This window comes from Megascapheus bottae, chromosome 25 (assembly GCF_031878675.1).
Source record: "Megascapheus bottae isolate mThoBot1 chromosome 25, mThoBot2.hap1, whole genome shotgun sequence".
In the NCBI taxonomy this organism is placed as follows: Eukaryota; Metazoa; Chordata; class Mammalia; order Rodentia; family Geomyidae; genus Megascapheus; species Megascapheus bottae.
In genome coordinates this window covers 25,440,541-25,452,805 of record NC_143533.1, presented here as the reverse complement: position 1 = coordinate 25,452,805, position 12,265 = coordinate 25,440,541, and the positions used below count along the sequence as shown (strand labels likewise).

The window sequence follows — 12,265 nt, the reverse complement described above, 5'->3', positions numbered from 1 at the left end:
TTTCGCAGCCAGTCCCACCCAACGAGTTCCTCGAGGAAGCACTACAAGAGCTTATTACAACTGATTTTCAATACTTGCTTTTTAAAGTTTGTGTACTACACGGGGAATGTATGTTTTGCATAGCATTTTTTTGCTTTGAATAAAGAAAGAGTTGTTTTTTAAACGTGAATGGGATAAGCTAGTAAGATCTGAGCCTCCACATAGAGGCTGACCATGGGAAAGCAGCACCTGCAGCAAGCCACAGCAGTCCAGCCCAGAGTGCCTGGCCCTGGCCTCTCCAGAATGGCTGGCCCTGGCACCGCCCTTTTTTTTTTTTTTTTGCCAGTCCTGGGCTTGAGCTCAGGGCCTGAGCACTGTCCTTGGACTTTCTCGAGGCTAGAGCTCTACCACTTGAGCCTCAGCACCACTTCCGGCTTTTTTCTATGTATGTGGTGCCGAGGAATCGAACTCGGGTCTTCGTGCATGCTAGGCAGGCACTCTACCACTAGGACAAACTCCCGGCCCCTGGCACCGCCCTTCTGCTCTGGCGTGTGCGAGCTGGGGCTGGGACTCAAGGCCTGTGTTCCCCATCCTTTGAGCCACATTCCAGGCTCCACATTCCAGGTTTCTGTAGTTGAGTTTCTTGACTTTCCCGCAGGGGCTGGCCTCCAGCTGTGATCCTCAGATCTCAGCCTCCTGAGCAGCGGGATGAGAGGTGTGAGCCGCAAGCACAGTTGACCACATACAGTTTTGTAAAGCTTTGTGCAAATACAACTGTTTCTCCTGAGTTTATCTTTCATTTTTTCCACTTATTTCCTGCCTTGGTGGTAAGGAAGCTGGTCTTGAACTTGCTTTCTACTACACTGTTCTGAATTGATGGTCCTTTCGCCTTGGTGCTTTGCCTGCTGGAATTAGATATGCACCATCTGCTCAAGAAGTGGGTCTCGACCTTGGCCACGTCAGTGCAAGGTCACCTTCTAAACACTGAGGCTGGGAGCTGCCACTGGTCAGGCGTGTCTAGCCAATGTTTTCTTCAGCAGTGTGCCCTGATGAGAGGACAGCCTGCGCTCCGTAATCCTACACCCGAACACAGAGCCGCCTCACTAGTGCCGGACTGAGACACAGGAAAGTGAGAAGGCCCTGCAGTGGCCAGGATATCACACACACACACACACACACACACACACACACACACACACACACACACACACACACACACACACACACACACGAGACTCTGGTAGAAGACACACGACGCAGAATACAAACACACAAACGCATGTGTCCGGCAGAGGACAGGGAGCTGCCCCCTCTGGAGGCAGCAGGGGAAGGCGAGACACGCCAGTCTCCACCGCTCCCTGCAGGCTGTTCGGGTCTTGGATAGTTGTGTGCACAGGAGCCCCGGGCGGCGGGCATGGTGCGTGTGTACTGATGTGCTTCCTGGAGAAGCCCACCTGCTGCCTACCTCAGGGGGCGGAAGAGCCTGACCAGGGACTCGCGCGTGTCCACCTCAGCCACGTTGGAGAGAGCGAAGTCGTAGAGCTCCGGGAAGTGTGCGAAGGCGGCTCTCTAGGGGAGAGGGGCAGGGTGGGTAGTTAGGCCCGTGCCAGCTGGGCCCCCCTCGAGGGACACACGTATCTCCCGTGCCTCCTCTGTGGGTGTGGCCCACACGGGAACCTGGCCACGCAGGCTGGCTAACTACCGCTCCACAGGAGACACCCAGAGACACACAGGGCATCGGAAAGGGCAGCTGCCAGCCAGGCCCTCCGTGCCCTGCCCCCGTGGGCGCCAGCAGTCAGGAGGGCGGCTCAAACATTCCTACCAGGGTCCTGTGCCTTAAAGAGGCCTATCACACCACACGCACTGGAAAACTCACTCATAAAAACAAACCTGAGGCCGGGAGCGTGGCCTAGTGGTCGAGTAGAGTGCTTGTCTAGCGGCACCAAGACCCAGGTTTGATTCCTCAGCACCACATCCATAGGAAAAAAAGCTACAAGTGGTGCTGTGGCTCCAGTGGTAGAGCTCTAGCCTTGAGAAAGCCCAGAGACAGCACTCAGGCCTTGAGCTCAAGCCCCATTTAACCATTCCCACACTGCACATCGGGGCGAGTTCTCAGGAGTCAGGCAGCTAGGAGAGCCTTGCTGTCATCAATTCATCCGAGTGGCCGCCGCGCAGTGCGCTGCTGGGAGCTGTGGGGAAGCCGCCGCTCACCTGCAGGGAAGTGATGCGGTCGTAGTGAATGGTGGTCATCTCATTCTCTGTTAGGGCATTGCCCGTCTGGTCGTTAATTTCAAACCCGGTGTAGAACTTCAGCATGTCTAGGAGCTGAACGGATCGAGTTCAGTGAATAAACGCGGTGAACTTAGGACCAGGAAAGCTAAACGCCATTTACTAAAAGTACCAGCTGGGTGCCCATGGCTCACACCTGTACCCTAGCTACTTGGAAGGCTGAACTGCAGTTCAAAGCCAGCCTAGGCAGGAAAATCTGTGAAACTCTTACTGCCAATGGACCACCAGAAAACTAAACTTGGTGCTGTGGCTCAGTGCAGTAGAGCACTGGCTTAGAGACAAAGAGCTCAAGGACAGAGCCCTCAGTTTAAGCCCCAGGACTGGAAAAAAGTGCTAAAAAACATTTACAATGTAATACTGTACAGCAAATATTTCAGACTAAACCAAAGCCTAATTATTCTGAAAATCCAGCAGGAGGCTCTCTCTTCATCCTGGTACCGGGGGTTCTACTCAGGGTCCCGTGCTGGCTCGCAGAGTCACATCTCCAGCCCTTTCTGCTTGGTTGTTTTCGGTGCAGGGTCTGTGACAGGCTCAGGCCAGCTGAAGGGGCACCCCACTAGTTCTGTCACCCTGAAACGGGGTGAAAGGCGTGTGCCTTGTAATTAACTGGCAGAGGAAGTCTAGAACTGCAATCCCATTTGCACTGTACATCGCCGGCCGACAGGCCGAGCCACCTCCCAGGGCGTGAGCCTAGCCACTCAGAGTTCAAGCCGTCTGCTGCAACGGATGGTGGTCCACTACGAAGGAAAGACTCGAACTGCAGTCCTAGAGCTTAGAGACCAGTGGCAACCCAAGGGGGTGACGAGCTGGCACTGCAGGGGAAGGCAGGCCGACCGACGCGCGCCAGGACTGCCTCGCCACCCTGGCAGAGCCGCCTGCGGGGTTGGGAGGAGCTGAGGCATGCTCCCTAGAAATCCCAGCCCTGCAGCATCCAGTCACCGGGCCATCTTGGGCTCCACAGTGTCAATCCATGGAAGAGTATTAAGATTGTAATAGATTCTACACACGTGCAAATGACCAAGTAGAAATTTCACAAAGGGGAGAACCACATCTCTAGTCACAAGATAATAGAAAGAGAATCAACAGAACAGAAGTTGTCACACATGACGCCGCAATTGAGGCATTCATTCAATGTGAGAATGACAAATTAGCGACACGGGCTCAGCGGCTCATTCTACATCCAACCACCTGAGAGGCAGAGATCAGAATGACAGTCTGAGGCCAGTACACACACCCAAAGCTGGTGAGACCCTATTTTAGAGAAGGGGTGTGATGGTGCATGCCTGTAGTCCCAGCCACAAAGGAGGTAGTGACACGAGGACCATGCTCCCACACCGGCGGAAAGTGGGAGATGGGAGCAAGCTGAAGCATCAATAGCTAGAGGGGTGGCAGAGGTGCTGGAGGCCTCTTGCTTAAAAAAATGTGAGGCTATGCGGGGCGCAATGGCTCACGCCTGTGGCCTGTCATCCTAGCTACTCAGGAGGCTGAGATCTGAGGATCAAGGTTCAAAGCCAACCCAGGCACTAAACAATGGAGACTCTTATCTCTAGTCAACCACTAGAAAAGCGGAAGTGGGGCTGTGGCTCAAGGGTAGGGTGGTAGCCTAGAGCTGCAGAGCTCAGGAACAGCACCCAGGCCCAGAGTTCAAATCCCACCACCAAAAAAAAAAAAAAGTGGCTATGATTCAAATCCCACTACCACAAACACATTCCACAAAGAAACAAAAACAAAAAAGAACGTAGGTTAGATGTCGTCTTCTTGTGCCACACTGTCTGCCTTCATACCAAATCAACTAACTTGGTGTCCATCTGCCTTCCCTCCCAAGGACACCCAAGACACGGCGTGGGGACGGGAGTCAGTCATGGAGAGACATGGCGTGGGGGCAGAATTCTCCTTAAACTCCGCATTCCCCCTTCGGCAAGCCCGTGTGGTTGCCCGTGGACGACCTTCTTCCCGTGCAACTCGGGGTCATGACGACAGGACCCAGCCCCGACTCACCTGAGAGAAGAGGTGGCCGTCCTCCTCCCTGCTCACCAGGTTGGAGAGGTAACAGTGGACCAGAAGGTGGGAGTCGTCCAGGACGGTGTTGAACCAGCGCCGCGTGGGGAGCAGGGCCTGGGGAGGCGGACACGTCAGGAAGCTTCGCACACTCTGCAGACACCCAGGTCAGGGCTACTGCGCCGGGGGGGGGGGGGGGGGGGGGGGGGAGGCGAGCCTGGCGAGGGACTCGTGACTGTGGAGGCAGGCAGGGTTAGAAGACATGGAGCACGTCTGCCTCACCAGCTCCCGCTACACAGAAGGGAAGGGACAGGGTCACTGGATGGGGTCACTGGCTGGGAATCACACCCAGCCCGGCCAGGCCAGGGTGTCCTTAAAAATCTCAAACGGAGTGGCGGTGGCCTGCGCCACGGGTGCGGAGAGCGCGGGGGAGGAGGGCTGGGTGCAGGCTCACCTCCAGATCTATCATCAGCTCGAGGAACCTCTCGCAGTAGTGAACTTTGTCCATGGTGACAGGCTCTGGGCACAGGAGGAAGCACATTACAACTGCAGCGGCCACGGGCGCTCGCCCAGGAGCGGCAACACGCCACACAACCCTGCCACTACGCCTGCATGGCGTATGGATTTGACCGCATGGCTTATGAGCGCAGGGAACCACTCAGGCAGCCAAATGCCAATGACACAGAGGCCAACTAAATACTGCTGGGAACAAATCCATGCCATCTGTGAGCATATTACTTTGTCACATGTACTTTTAGGTACTTACACGAAGGAACCGCCCTTCAACAGAGCAGTGCATGAATGCCACCTGTTAGACGTTCTCATTCACCACGCCTCCCTTTCTCCATGTTCAGCTTATGTGCCATTTAACAGAGCAACCCGTGTCCCCCTCAACATCTGCCCCCTCGCGCTTCTCAGGTCTCCCATCCCCTTCATCCTCGCCACCCCAGAGTCCAATGCTTTGGCAAGACCGAGTCAAGGCCGTGTCCTCCAGATTCCCCTGTACTTCCGTTAACACGCTCACGACCTCCTGGGTCCTCCCAGTGTGCTGGCTTCCAGTGCCCACCGAGAAGGGGACCGTGCGACCTGGACCTTCACTTAACACCGCTACCCCCAAGTCTTTCCCTACAGGCTGCTCAGAGAATACACTTGTACTCACACACACACACACAGGCCAGCGCGGCGCCCTGGAGCCCCGACTAGGTAAGCCCACATCCCGAGACAGTGAGCTGGAGCAGCTGCTTGTCCAAGGCTCTCCACACCCGTAACTGCCTTAGAAACTCTTGTGGTATTTGTAGTGCGGGGGAGAATGAGATGTGAACACTCTCCTGACTCACAGATGGAAATACTAGCTGGACTTTTTTTCCCTCCACCTTTTTCTGTTAACATACGCAAAACCCGGGCCCCACCACAAGACAGCAGCTGGGAGCGCGTGTGCGTCTCCGTGTGGACGGAGAGGTTCTGACGGGAGACGAGGAAGGGGCTCTGCGTTCTCATCTTCACCCAGGCCGCACAGCTGTCCAAGGCCCTCAAGGAGCCATGTTTAATGGCTGCTAAACACGTGACGCTGTGGCCCGAGCCCCTTGCTTCTGTCAGAACCTGGCTCCAGGAAGCAACATGAAAGCCCCTTGCTGGCTAAAGCCTGAGTCTGCCTATGGAAGACCCTTTCCAGGCAGGGCTGGAGAGCAGCCAGGACTGGTAACAAGGGACGGGTGCACGTTGTCCTCACGTTTTGAAATCACCCTGCGAGCAGTTTAGACCAGGAACAAGCAGACCCCAGCGCGACATCTACCTAGGTCCCCAAACGAGCCACAGAGGAGAGCGTTACCAGAGGGTGGGACCGACTTCAGCACGGAGATGAACTTCTGGATGAGCCTCGACAGGAACCTCCTCTCCCAGTGGGCCCTGGCCAGAGAACACCACCCGGTCACACACCACTCAGCGGCTGCTCCACTGGTGTCGTGTCTTTTTGTTGTGGAACTTGAACTCTGGGCCTGGGCGCTGGCCCTGAGCTCTTCGGCTCAAGGCTACCGCCCTACCCCTAGAGCCAAGCCCCACGTCTGGCTTTCTAGTGGTTAGCGGGAGATGAGTCTCACGTTCAGTGCCTGGGCTGGCTTTGAACTGTGATCCTCAGATCTCAGCCTCCTGAGTCACAAGGAGGACAGGCAGGAGCCTCCCTGCCCGGCTGCTCCCATGTTCCACTTTTCTCTCGACGTCGAGACCATGTTTTTCACTCAGGGCAGCTTTGTAAAGTTAGCACTACAGAAAGCGGAGGAGCCTGGCTGAAGGCCAAGAAGCCAGCACCCACTCGGTACTGTCCGAGTCCACCTGTGACTTCCCCACACAGAGCTCCCATGAACGTCAGCCACTGAGTACTTAAATTCCATTGAGTACCGCGGGGGCTGGAATAAACATGTCTTCAAAAACCAGCTTTATGCTCCTGTTTCCCAACTAAGCAGCATTTACCAGGTACTGGATTGATGTGCAGAGTGTGCTAGCCCTGCCTGGAGGGCAGAAGGGAGATGAGGAGAACTCGCCTTGCCACCATCCATGACACTGGATGGCGGCGGCACTGAGGAAAGCGAGCTGGTCCCCAGACCCGGGACACCTGTCCTGAGGAGCGGGGTGTGCGGCTCAGAGGGCAAGAGCCCTGCCAGTCACACCTCCCTGCGAGCAGAACCTCACCAGCCCCACGCTCAGCAGGCCATCTGGAGTGGCTGCCAGGGCCAGCACCGACCCGAGGGAGAGGGAGAGGCAAGCACATGCACTAAACAGCAGGCTCCACGAGGTGCGGCCCAGCCACGTACCGTTCCCTTGCTTCCACAGACAGCTTCTCATCATTCTTTGTAATCAGGTTCCAGAATTTCCTGAGCTTAGGAGTCTTCTTTAATTCCAGCTCCAGCCGTGCCTGGAAGACAGGGGCGGCATCAGAACACCGGGAGCTCAAGGAATGTCCTGGTGCTAGCCTGCAAGGGGGAGAACTAAGACCCTGGAAACTGAGCAACGAGCATTCCATTCCAAAGTCACTCCGTTCTTCTCCAGTCAAACGCTGTTACTCTTCAGACTACGTTTGCAAGTTATGAAAACACTGATGAACGTAACTACCGATATCTGAACCAGGAGTGGCAAAAATAATGGACATGACAACCACCAAAAGTAAGGAAGATGGAATCGGTGAGAACAGGTGATCTGTGACTGTGCTAGCGGGACAGCAGGTCTGAGGAAACTGCTCTGGGGAAGCGGCAGGGAAGGGAGTGACGGAGGGGTCGACTAATCGGTTAAGCTGCACACACGACGAGCGCGCTAATGATAGCTTTACCCTTGTCGCCGCCGCAAGGCAACAGAAATGCAGTGCTGAAGTAATTCAGAGGCCGGGGGTAAGGCCGGTAACCTCAGCGTGTGGGAGGCAGCAGATCCCAAGTCCCTGCATCACCTGGGCTGCATACAGGCTGAGACTCTGCCACAAAAAGCTGTGCGTAAAGGGGCGACGGCCCCGATTCTCCTACAGCTCTCACCACGTAACTGTGCACTTGTGGGCCATCGTGCTGTTTCCTCTGGTACCGATGGAGGGGTCAGGGCTGTAGGTGTGTGTGCAGGCCAAGCCTTGCTTTTTCCCTGCATCCATCCAGCAGACGCCTCGCCCACCCTGTGTGCTGACTCACCAGGTGCCACCGGCCTCCTGCCCGAGTCCCTACCACAGCTGCGCTTCTCCTGCCTATTCTGGAGATGGAGCTTTTAGAGTGTTCCCCTAGGCTGGCTCTGAGCTCTGGCCCACTAGATCTCCACCTCCTGTGGAGCTAAGACACGGCAGGAAGCAGATGTATGAACAACACCTTGGCGGCTGCTCCCCTAGGACACGCTGCTGGGTCGGCTCTGGGTGCCTATCACCCGTAGAGATGTGATGAAAACACGTACAAGCCAGGCGTGGGGGCTCCCGCCTGTCAGCCTAGCTACTCAGGAGGCTGAGATCTGAGGACAGCAGTTCAAATTCAGCCCGGGCACCTTATCTCCAATTAACCACCAGAAGCCCAGAAGTGGGGCTGTGGCTCAAGGGGTAGGGCAGTAGCCCTGAGCTGAAGAGCTCAAGGCCAGCAGCCAGGCCCAGAGTTCAAGCCCCACAACTGAAAAAAAGCAACAGCATGGTAGAGCTGGCCCCAGCCCCTTAGGGCATGGAGGTAAGAGCAAGTGCAAGCGAGCACTGCCTCACTCCACGACAGGCACAAGGGGGAGAGCCACCACGGGCTGGTCTGGGCCCTCGTAGGAGGACACGCAGGAGACGCACCCCAGCGTGTGCACACGCGCCCTCACGGTGACACTTCCACATCCCCACCGGAGCAGCAGTCTGCAGCTACCTGTCCACGAGGCACCCACGCACCCACAGGGAGGGCTCCAAACGCATACTCACAGGCTGCAGGCTCAGCCACATGGGGAGGGAAATGAGCTGCTGGACCTGGCTTCGTATCAAGTCCACTTCCTGTGAAACATGAGGAGACCAAGCTCACCATCGATTCCCTGTGCGCTTACGTGGCTGTGGTCCACTGAGGGGCCAGGTCCACCGAGGGGCCAAGTCTACTGAGGACCGGGTCTACTGAGGACCGGGTCTACTGAGGACCAGGTCTACCAAGGGGCCGGGTCTATGGGCGTCGCCAGCATGTGCACCCCAAAAGGCTCAGCTGTCACGTGAGAAAGGACGAGATCCATCCCACACAGGGCCGGTCTGAATGCGGGAGGGAAGGACTCTGGCTCTCCTGCTGACGAGCTAGCCAGGCTGCTGCTGCAGCGTGCGGTCTGCCCACCATCGACTGGCATGTCCTGCGTCCCAGAATCCCAAAGGATTCTGACCCTTTCTAGTACGTGGCACGACTTCTCCTGCTGTGTAGCGACAGGCCTAGAGGTCGCCCCAATCATCTACGCTCGAGAAGGGGTCGCTCACCAGGCTGTTGAAGCAGTGGTCCAGGAAGAGCAGCAGCACGGTCTGCTCATGCAGGGAGAAGTCGCCGTCCGTCTCCGCCAGCGCCGCCGTCAAGATACACTTGAAGAAGAATGGGAAGTGGTCCGGCTTCTTCTTAAATGTCTGCAAGAAAGACCCACAGCCGCCGTGGGCTCAACTTTCCTCCCTCGGGGAGAACCCCCCTCCGGCCACCCTGGTGCCAGGAGAGAGGCCCTGCACTACAGCTGACCTCCCCTCCACCAACCCGGCATGTCTTCCCTGCTCCCATCAAAGACTGCAGTTGGTGTCAGGAGCAGCTCTTCAGTGACACAAGCCCGCCGTGCGCTCCGACCACAGCTTCCACCCAGGCTCCGGGTCAAGCCTGGCCGACCCTTGTTCACCCGTCTTGTCTGTGCCGTGCCTCCCCGTGTTCCTCCAACCAGCCGTGTGCCCGAGGCTGGTGCCTGGCCCACCACGAGCGCAGGCTCCCCACGCAGCTGCAGACCTCTCCTCGGCTCAGACCCTACCTCCACGCGCCCTCCCAGCCCCGCTGTGCCCCCCGCAGCCTGCACGGCCTCCCTGGGGAGGAAGGGGAATGTTCCTTTCCCACGGCCAGGTGAGGCTGCCAACAACTTTCCCCAGGGCTCCTGTACCAGTCACCCAGCCAGCCATGGCTTCCACGCAGCACCCCCCCACCCCCGCCGCCCTCCAGGCTTGCTTTCTGAGCTCCAGCTCCCTGGGGACAGTGCCAGGTTACCAGGATCCATTCACAGACGCAGCTCTACGCAGTGACGAGCTGGCTCTCCCCCCACGAGTCCCCCCGGGACCACACCCCCCACCCGGCAGGATCATTCCTTACCTCCCACGCAGGGACGTTTTCCCTGAACTTCTCGTTCACCATGCAGCAGATGGACATCAGGTAGGCCTTGCTGGACACCTCTGGAGAGTAATTCATCCAGAGATAGTTCTCGAGGTACTGGCTGCAAGGAGCGGAGTGTCACCAGCACGCCTCCCCAGCCGCCCGCTGCAGCCTCGCCGCCCCTGACCTCCCACATACTCTGTGACTCCTTTTTCAGGGGCCTTGTGCTAATCTAGGGGTGCTGTGGGAGGTGCAGTCACACGTCACACGAGATGACACCAGAGGTTCCGGGCACAAAATGCTCACCCTCAGACCCAGGAGGTTAAGTACAAATGAGAATCACGCGACAATCGAGGCAGGAGCCCTAAGCCACAGGGAAAGCACCGTTGAGAAATTCTAAGCTCACCCTGCCACCCCACTCGGGGCCCAGGACAGGTGCCTCAGCTGACAGGACACCCCACAGCGAACCTCCAGCCCTCAGGGATGGACTGCAGGGTGGAGGGCACGGGAGGACGCCCCCAACCTCGTCCCACGAGTCACTAGAAAACCAAGGGCAGACACTGCTCGGCAGTGTCGCGAATGTGTCAAACACACCCTCACGCTGCGTAACTACCACAGGATCACAAACCCAGTCACGCCCGGAGCCAGCCCAACCGCTGCGTGGACAAGCTCCAAAAGCCGGTGGAAGCCTGAACAGGCGCCATCCCGCAGGCCGCGCGGCGGATGCGTCTCACTCACCTGAACTCCAGCAGCATTATCTTTCTGATGGCAAACCTGAAAGCACAGAGACATACACAGCACGTTAGGGAGGACTTGGGCACGTTCTAAGTACATCTGAGCTCTTCATTCTGAAGCGAGCCACAGACCCTCCCTAATGACCATCAGCACGGCCAGGGTGTTGGCGACGCTCCCACCCCGCACTGCCCAGGGCTCTACTAGCTGTCGTGCTAGCAGAGAAGGGGAAATGGCTCCATGCCCTGTCTCCCTGCCGCAGCCCCACTTGGTCTACAAACCCCGTTGCATGAGGCCTGCCTACCTTGACTTGACGATCTCCTTCTCATATATGTCTTCAATCACCTGTGCCAAAAAGAACACAGTGCTTACTATTCCCAACCTTGCACGGATGCATCCCAATCACTGAAATCATACCAAGTAAGCTGGCGTAGAAAAGCTTTCCAATGTTAATAAAGGGAGACTTGGCTGCTGTTTTTCTCAGGGTGCTCGTGGATCCCGCTGCAAGCCAGCGGCTTGGGAAGCAGAGACACAAGGATCACAGTTCCAAGCCAGACCAGCCTTGGGATGCCTCTCTCCAACTAACAAAAAGCCACAAGAACAGCTGTGGCTCAAGTGGCAGAGTGGCAGTCTTGAGTGACAGCTGAGCTCCAGCCCTACTACGGGCATGAACACATGCACACCAACGTTTCCAATAATCACATAGTTCTCCAAGTGTAAAAAGGTAGCAGAGGAGGTAAACAACAGTACCCCAAAGTATCTATTAAAACAGTTCTAAGAAGGAGCGCGATCACATTTTATACACTTAATTTAAAAAATGTGTCAGTGTTACATGCATCTCATATAAAATAACATTTATCAAAATGAACTCCAGGAAACGGAGACAAGGAGCTTTTTTCGTGGTTTTGTTTGTTCATTTGTCTCTTTAGAAGGGCAGTGTGTGAGTGTGTGTGTGCAGAAATGGAGAGACAAAGGGTGAGCAAGTGCCGCCTGGCTCTCCCAGACACTATGCCAGACATGAACTGTGCATCTGTGGGTAGGGATGGGGAAACCAGGGGGAAACACTCCCAAAAGATACCTGAGTACGCGTTACTTGGTCAGTCCCGGGGCTTGACCTCAGGGCCTGGACACTGTCCTCGGGCCTTTCCACAAGGCTAGGGCTCTACCACTGGAGCCACAGCAATTCCAGCCTTTTCTGTGTGCATGGTACCGAGGAAATGAATCCAGGGCTTTGCATGCAAGGCAAGTACTCTACCACCAAGCCACACTTCCAGCCATCGTACCTGACTTGTGAAACAGTAACCCTGCTGTACATCTCCTTTACAATAACTTTAAAAATATTTACTTAGAATATCAACACGTGGAAAAACAAAAAGCTGCAGAAATGTGCCCAGAGTTCAAACCCCACCACCCACAAAAAAACAAACAAGCAAAACCTAAGATTCTGTAAAGAGAATGGTTAAATATACATAAATGTA

The 12,265-nt window shown here is 56.1% G+C and overlaps 1 protein-coding gene across 2 annotated transcripts in view; it reads right to left on the bottom strand.

Moving 5' to 3' along the window:
* Aqr (aquarius intron-binding spliceosomal factor) overlaps positions 1 to 12,265 on the bottom strand; it is a 42,987-nt gene that overhangs the window by 26,620 nt on the left and 4,102 nt on the right. The window contains exons 3-13 of one of the 2 annotated variants that reach the window (XM_090318646.1): positions 11,092 to 11,132; positions 10,794 to 10,829; positions 10,056 to 10,176; positions 9,200 to 9,340; positions 8,672 to 8,740; positions 7,074 to 7,174; positions 6,095 to 6,171; positions 4,721 to 4,785; positions 4,267 to 4,383; positions 2,191 to 2,304; positions 1,445 to 1,548 (exon numbers count right to left, since the gene is read on the bottom strand). In XM_090318646.1, coding sequence (XP_090174772.1) covers positions 1,445 to 1,548; positions 2,191 to 2,304; positions 4,267 to 4,383; positions 4,721 to 4,785; positions 6,095 to 6,171; positions 7,074 to 7,174; positions 8,672 to 8,740; positions 9,200 to 9,340; positions 10,056 to 10,176; positions 10,794 to 10,829; positions 11,092 to 11,132 — 986 coding nt within the window. Of the gene's footprint in view, positions 1 to 1,444; positions 1,549 to 2,190; positions 2,305 to 4,266; positions 4,384 to 4,720; positions 4,786 to 6,094; positions 6,172 to 7,073; positions 7,175 to 8,671; positions 8,741 to 9,199; positions 9,341 to 10,055; positions 10,177 to 10,793; positions 10,830 to 11,091; positions 11,133 to 12,265 lie in introns of those variants that run through there. The other variant, XM_090318645.1, reaches the window with a different exon arrangement.